The sequence below is a fragment of the Electrophorus electricus genome, chromosome 7, assembly GCF_041902795.1.
Source record: "Electrophorus electricus isolate QZ-2024a chromosome 7, ASM4190279v1, whole genome shotgun sequence".
NCBI classification, from domain to species: Eukaryota; Metazoa; Chordata; class Actinopteri; order Gymnotiformes; family Gymnotidae; genus Electrophorus; species Electrophorus electricus.
In genome coordinates this window covers 6956660-6964254 of record NC_137503.1, presented here as the reverse complement: position 1 = coordinate 6964254, position 7595 = coordinate 6956660, and the positions used below count along the sequence as shown (strand labels likewise).

Here is a 7595-nt window from a genome sequence, read left to right as displayed (position 1 = left end):
AACTATGTCAGGCTTCCAACCACGTATAAAGGTGCCTTTAAAAGGAGGGTCAGTGAAATCTCTTCTGGGAGTTTGCCAACTCGGTGCCCCCTTTAGATATCTATTGCAATCCTAGCATGAGAACATAACTCATCCGGAGAAGAAAGATTTCTAAATCTTCTGGTCTTTGCCACCAGTACATTAGTCTGCAAATAATTTTAAAAGAGCTCAAAAATACTGCACTGTAAACAAATTGAATATTAAAATAAGAAATTGGATTCTTAATTTTGTTTTTGTTCGAAACGGGCGGATGAAACATATTATTGACGTGAACTGATGGATTACATGCTCTTCTTAGAAATTAATTCAGTTTTCTAAAATTAACATTTTTTTAATACCACAAAAAGAAAACGTGTTAAAGTGAAAAAACCCAACTGACTTCAGCAAGATCTCCGTTAGCCTGTGTGTATCCTTACAACTTTTTGCGGCTAACCACTGAAAATCTTTTCAAAAGCCCGCTGTACTATCACGCTCAGGATCTGTAGGCGAACTCTAGCGCGCCGTCCTGCAGACGCAGGCAGCAAGCCGGCAGAAGCAGCGCCTTCCCCCGTCGTTCGCGCGCCACGTGTCGCGGGGTCTGCAGCAGCTGGAGATCACGCTTGTAACTGTGCATATCAGAGGGGTGGCAACCGCGCAGCACGAACGGGGAGAGCTCACCATCCCCCGCCATTTCCAGTGTATTTCATTAGGCTTATGGCAGTCCCATTACACTGACAAGTTCGTTAGTTTATGATAGCACAGATAACAGAATAAAGATGAGAGCTTCTGTTACTCCATTTGTGGCTTTGTTTCGTCTTTTATGGCTATTCTGAGCCTCAACGTTTTATGCAGTCATTAGACGTGTTTTAAAATAAATATTTTCAGTTTTATTATAGTGAAATGAAACTGTATTATATGAGCATTTAACAATTATTTAAATGTATGTAACTATAACTGTGACAACGCATTGTCAACCCATTATAGCCTTATAATGAAATTATAACCTAAATTAGAACTTCTTTCCGGCACAGTCAAGGACGTTATCCGCACAGTGCGCTCTCACTCAGAAATATCTTTGCACTGCCTCGCATTCCGATAAGCCCGATCGAGCTCTCGGTAGGCGTGGTTTTCCCAGGCTTTTAGAACAGCAGCTGCTATTTACCTTCCCTCTAATGTAAACCACCACCGCCACCCCTAGCCCGCCAGCCAAACCTCAACCACCGCGGTAATAAAACATCCTGGCACGTGCTCCACATTCACAATAGCGCTCGCATGCCGACATATGTCAAAATGCCAAGCTTCAGCATAGTCCCGCTGAAAGAACACTACAGAGCTGTCCTGTTAAATAACTTATGATTTAAAAACAATTTAAAGATAGGTTACATTATTGGGGTGTTCACTCACATGTTTAGCTGAATTGATAATCACCTCAAAAATCAACTCATTAAAATAGTTTAGTTTCCTTATTTCACCATTTTCGAATATATTGCTACATCCTCTGTTCTGAATCACATAATTTATTATTTTACCGTGTGCGACCTAATTCAACTTGTTCAACCACCCGTGTTTGTTCCAATTTGGATTAATTACACAATACACTCCTTCGAATGATTTCATGCGATGTGACTGTGATTTATTCACTTAGTTTTAGTGGTTTAGAACGTGTATTGTATTATAATTACTGAGTATGTGATTTCTGCTGGGTGGTTGGGTTTTAAGTGTTAATATGTAAACGGAATGATTGAAGGCAGTCTCGGTTGTGCCCTAAACCCGACCGTGCGCCATTGGCCACCCGCTCAAACGCCAAACAACCAATGGAGTGGCGCCGACCACGAGCCATCCTCCCTCCGGGCCGCGTGTCCCTCACGCTGATTGGTAGAAAGTTACTGTGGGAAAGAAAGTTTGGGAAGTTTCACACGAGCCGTTCGCGTGCAGTCTGAGATATAAATAAGACCAACGCGAGGCGCAGGCAGGCAGTCGCTACATCCGTTGGCAAACGGCGAAATCAGAGGCTGTGACATCATTACCACAACTGTTAAACTCAGGACGCTTCGACGGGATTTTTATTTCGCAGTGTGGAATTCTAAAGCGCACACTCGTAGCCCTCACGGCTGTCAAAGAGCACTCACGGAGGATTTTTTTCTTACAAGTTTTTGAGGATAATTTTAAACAAAACAAACAAACAAAAAAAATGCCTGCTGACATGATGGAAAAAAACTCATCTTCCCCGGTTGCCGCAACCCCGGCAAGCATGAACACAACACCTGATAAACCCAAGACAGCCTCAGAACATAGAAAGGTATGTTTAATCATTTTGTGTTTTGTTCGTGCCTCAACAGTCGGACACCAGTCGAAATATCGAAAACTCAATTTGACACGCTTCTTTTGCTTCTAGTCGTCTAAACCAATTATGGAGAAAAGAAGACGAGCCAGAATAAACGAAAGCTTGGGACAGCTGAAAACGCTAATCTTGGATGCTTTGAAAAAAGATGTAAGTATCCGGGAATGGCACACAATTATTGGTAGCCTACTAGAAAAATAGGCCTATATGCGCGTGAATACGTCTTACAACGTATATAGGCAGCGAAGTTGATGCAGAGCTTCTCATATACTGATCGTCTTCGATGTTAAATTCACACAGAGCTCTAGACACTCGAAACTTGAGAAGGCGGATATCCTGGAGATGACTGTGAAGCACCTCAGAAACATGCAGCGTGCGCAAATGACTGGTAAGTCCTCGCTTCTAGTCACTAATTAGGTGTTATGACATTACTTCAGGCAATCTTCCACTCGCTTGCGGTTTTGAACACAGTACTAGATCCTGTTGTCTGGATAGCTAATTGTTAACTTTCAGCTTTTATCCACGCTGAAATAAGGTGGGCCTGCCATATTTTTATACCAAAAGCCTAGGTTTTAACGTGCGCGCAAACGCTTGTTCGGTTGACTAATCGCACTCCAATTCACTTCAACAGCTGCTTTGAACACAGATCCCACCGTTCTTGGAAAATACAGAGCCGGATTCAGTGAATGTATGAATGAAGTTACCCGATTCCTGTCCACCTGTGAAGGGGTTAACACCGAGGTCAGGACACGGCTGCTGGGTCACTTGGCCAACTGCATGACGCAGATCAACGCCATGAACTATCCCACACAGCACCAAATAGCTGCTGGCCCCCCGCACCCAACTTTCGCTCAGCCTATGGTTCCGATCCCTAGCGCAACTCCTCAAGCCAGTGTACTGCCTCTCAGCGGAGTACCCTGCAAAAGTGGGTCCTCTTCCAACTTGTCACCCGAAGCAACTAAAGTATACGGAGGCTTCCAACTTGTACCGGCAACAGATGGACAGTTCGCATTTTTAATCCCCAACGCTGCATTTGCCCCAAATGGTCCTGTAATCCCAGTGTATGCCAACAATGCCAGTACACCCATTCCAGCGGCAGTATCTCCAGGCGCACCATCAGTCACCTCCGACTCCGTTTGGCGGCCTTGGTAGAGACAAAACTCTTAAAGACATTTAACCGTTCACTAAACGTTTCACACTTTTTTTTTTTTTTTTTTTTTTGTATGGAGATGTTTTAAGAAGAGATTTATGCACTATATTTGTATAGCTCAAAAGGGAGAGAAGTTCATATTGAAACTATTTGTATTGTTGAAGTCCGTTCATTGCATTTTTATATTTGCGGTATCTTTTCTAATGTTGATGCCAAAGATATGTTGAATGCATTCACAATATTCTTCTTTTTGGAAGACTAATAAATTTGTATGAAAATAGTTTGCATTTGTCTTGATGTCATTTTTACGCACTACTTTTTAAATGTATTTGGCATTAATTGATTTGTTATTAAGCTACAGTTCTTACCTGACAACGGGTTAAACCTAGGCCTATTCAGACAGGGCAGGTTTCTGGAGGAGTATATAAAAGGGAATGGCCACGAGTCAGGTATCATCCACCCTAACGTGAGAAAAAAATCAAAAAGCGTTCTGTCTTAAACGGGTGTTAAATTTAGGAACATGTACACGTGTATCTATGGTTATTCGTATACAGCTAAATCTTTGTCAATATTAATTTCCCATTTCTAATGGGTTCTTAAGTGCTAGATAATACAATATAACAGTTGACCGAGGACGTGTCGTACAAGTAAACACACTCATAGGTCTCGCTTCACTCATGTGCCCTTTGAGCGTTGTATTTATTTAGGCGAATATTTTAAGTCAGTAACCCAATGCGAAAACAAAAAGCAAGCTTTTAAAAATCCGAATACATTGCCAGAACGTCCAGTTTATAATTTCGCATCGCCAAATGTTCTCAAATACTTAATGAGATGAAGGAGATAAAAAACCGAATCATCCTAAAAACTTAGCAAAGCCCCCGACTGAGCCAATTTGAACCCACATTAAGATTTCCGGAAACGATTTTATTATATGACCACGTAGCGCCATCTAGCAACTATAACGAAGACTACAACCACAGTTAAGACATCTGTAATTGTCAATAATCCTGCTTTTAAATTCACATTTGGCTGACGCGCTTATCGAGAGCAGCTTATATTTTTATCAGTATGACAGTATACGTGCGTTACTAGCACTTTGTTACCTGTTCTACCAAGTGAGAGGCGTTAAATGGAAATACTTTTTCTGAAGCTTGAAAATGTGTGATTTTGTTGTTTTATCGTCTTTTTTAATGACGTTTTTAGGCATGTTGCTTATATATTTGTTCCATAGAGGTTTGTTATTTTATTGTACTATAACGTTTTAACACATGCATAGGAAAGCACTAAAGTAATAATTAAACATGGTAGATATAGTCCAAAAAGCAAAAAGAACAGCTCTTCAGCAAGATATGTTTATCATCAATGTTTTAATTGCTGATCTCCTGATGTCTATTAATTACTATTAATTGCTTTAATCCTTAAAAAGATCTCTACATAGATATACATTTTAGTACATAGCCTTTCACATGTGGTATATAGAGAACCTGTTTACCATATTAACTATGGGTGGATGTGTAATTAGGTCTAGAAAGATATATGAAAGAAATGTGATTTGAGGAAATCGCATTTCTGATGCTGATTTGGCCAGGTGTACATTGCCTTCAGCCATTCCAGTGTGGCCATCCTTAGGAGGGAGCATTCCAGTTGTTTGCAATTACCAATCTGCTAAGAGGCACAATGGGTGGATAAGTGCATTCATTCTGAATTTCCATCACACCTTGTAGTGGTGCCAGAGTAGCTAGTGAGATTGAAAGCAGATGCGAGAGGGAGGCCTGTGAGACTCATGCAGGACTGAGGCAAGGGTGTTTGCAACCTGGACTTGGGAGCAGTTCTGCGAGACAGGACAGACCTGCCTAACGTGGTCAGAAACCTGGCGCTTGCACTAGGCACCGCCCATTTGTCCTTTTCCTGTTTATCCAGGGTCACAGCTGGATCCCGAGGCACGCGGCGAGGCCTGAGCCATGTTTAGCCTGCCTGAGTCTGCCCCCACCCCCCTCAACCTCCCCATGCTTTGGCTCTGCTGACAGCAGCAAGCCCCCACCGCTCCACCCATGGAGGACAGCTTTACGAGTGTCTCAGGTTACTGGCCCAGTGACCACTCTGCTGGGCTGCCCGTGTGCACATGTCACAACATGACTGCAGGGTTAGCTGCCATGCGTGTCAATTAACTTTTCCCACACTCCACGCGTATGCAAGGATCAGCAGTGAAAAGGGAAAAAAGAAGGGGGGTGGGGACCTTAAACGAAAGACCTCTCTTTGCTTCCTCCTCGGCTCTTAAGTGCTACCATATGGTGTAATCTTGCTCTCTCTGCCTCTCATTCTCCCCCAGCTCACAGTCACTACTACTCTGTGTTTGATTGCAGCCCAGACAAGCCAGAGCTTTATGATTTAAACCCAGGGCATGCAGTACCAAGGCCTGGACTCACATTGCAGCCAAAGCCCCAGCCTATCCTCCCTTCCACTCCATTCCACTCCACTCCACTCCACTTGTCTTTCTTTTTCTCTTTATCTCTCTCTTTCTCTTTCCATCTCCCCCCCCCCACTCACCCCCTCCTGCAGTTGCAGAGGAAAGGCTGTTTTCTGGCAGGAAATGAATAGCTCCCAGATGAGCGGAGGAACCTGAGAGGTCGTGAGAACGAGGCAAACCCCCTTCCCGCGGCCGGCGTGTTGCCAGCCGTCGAGGGAATGTGGGAGAGCGCCTCACTGACACACGCATTGGCTCTTCTGCTGCCTGCCTGAGCGGCCTACTGCCCCACCACTCCACCGCCCCGCTGCCCACCACCCGCCCGCCCGCGCATACTGACAGACAGGGCCAGGCCATGCTGAGCAAAGCAGGGCAGGGCGCACTCCACTGGAGCACTGTAGCAGTGTGTGCGCAGACACACAGGGCCAGGTTTATGGAGGAGTATGCATTTACACAAATGCAGAGGACATGAAGGCAATTATCACACAATTAAATCAAAAAAATTATATATATATATATATATATATATATATATATGTATATATATATATATATATATATATATATATATATATATATATATATATATATATATATATATATATATATATATATATACACACACACTGAAAGGTGGAGCCAAGGAGTTTCCCTTAATACCTTTTCCGGCTATCATCAGATAAATATGCCTCATGTCATTAAGACTTGAGGAACTTAAGAATTGCTATTAAAAAAATGGAACAATTAAAAACTGGAATGTGTATCACTGAGAAACAGGTATACCTATTGCCCTGATGTTACTTTAGTGAATTTCTTTAAGTGTATTATTAGCGCTTTCTTTCACTCTTTAGATCTATCTTTCACTCTCAAGGTTTTATTAGTGGTGTTTCTTGTTGCTAAGTAGTTGTGTCTCAAACAATCAAATCTCTTTCCTTAGAAAAACTTAGCAAGGGTTCTGCAAGACATATGCCACACATCTTTCCAACATGACAATAATTACACCTTCCAAATGTCAAGAGATGCTATGCAAAAGAATGGCAACCAATACTGAGGTTCTTACCATCCTAGAGACAACATATCCCTCTGAAGAGGTTTTTTTTTTTATCACACCTTGCAGTTACTTAACAGGTTTTCTATCTTTAAAACAAAGAAAACTGTATGGTCAAGTATTTTAATCCTGATATATTTAAAGAGCAGTGAGTGGTCAGAAAATTATATGAATAGTAAATAAAATATGTGAACAAAGATGTAATAAAAAGTAATAAAAACTTAATCAAATGTTTTTTTTTTCTCTGTAAGAAGGAATGTGTTGGGATGAGTAACTATTATGATTAGGAAATAAAACATGTCAATGTTTCTATTTAAGATCTAATGACTATGTATTTAGCTGTATATATTGGTCATTTGAAAACTGGTATTATTATCTGGGCTAAGAGACACTGGATTAAAACAGAAAGATGTGAGGTGGGAGAATATGCGCATCTTTTCTCACAGAAAAGTGGTCAGTTATGGAACCCTTTGGAGACCCTCTCCCACCATTATCTCTGTTCTTGTAATTTCCATCTTATACATTATCCAGCTCCACCATTATCTCTGTTCTTGTAATTTCCATCTTATACATT

At 41.8% G+C, this 7595-nt stretch overlaps 1 protein-coding gene across 1 annotated transcript; it reads left to right on the top strand.

The window, feature by feature from the left end:
* Window positions 1-1976: 1976 nt before the first annotated feature.
* Window positions 1977-3789, top strand: her6 (hairy-related 6). Its single transcript, XM_026998838.3, has 4 exons — window positions 1977-2317; window positions 2414-2509; window positions 2660-2747; window positions 2991-3789. Exons 1-4 carry the CDS (start codon window positions 2210-2212, stop codon window positions 3509-3511), a joined length of 813 nt encoding a protein of 270 aa, XP_026854639.1. The 5' UTR covers window positions 1977-2209; the 3' UTR covers window positions 3512-3789.
* The last annotated feature ends 3806 nt before the right edge of the window (window positions 3790-7595 follow it).

Excerpts from the sequence above, each read along its gene's own strand:
- her6 (XM_026998838.3), top strand. The coding sequence starts at position 2,210 with ATGCCTGCTGACATGATGGAAAAAAACTCATCTTCCCCGGTTGCCGCA. Across the intron at positions 2,318-2,413 it reads CAGCCTCAGAACATAGAAAG|TCGTCTAAACCAATTATGGA; the intron begins GTATGTTTAATC and ends TTTTGCTTCTAG. Across the intron at positions 2,510-2,659 it reads TGGATGCTTTGAAAAAAGAT|AGCTCTAGACACTCGAAACT; the intron begins GTAAGTATCCGG and ends AAATTCACACAG.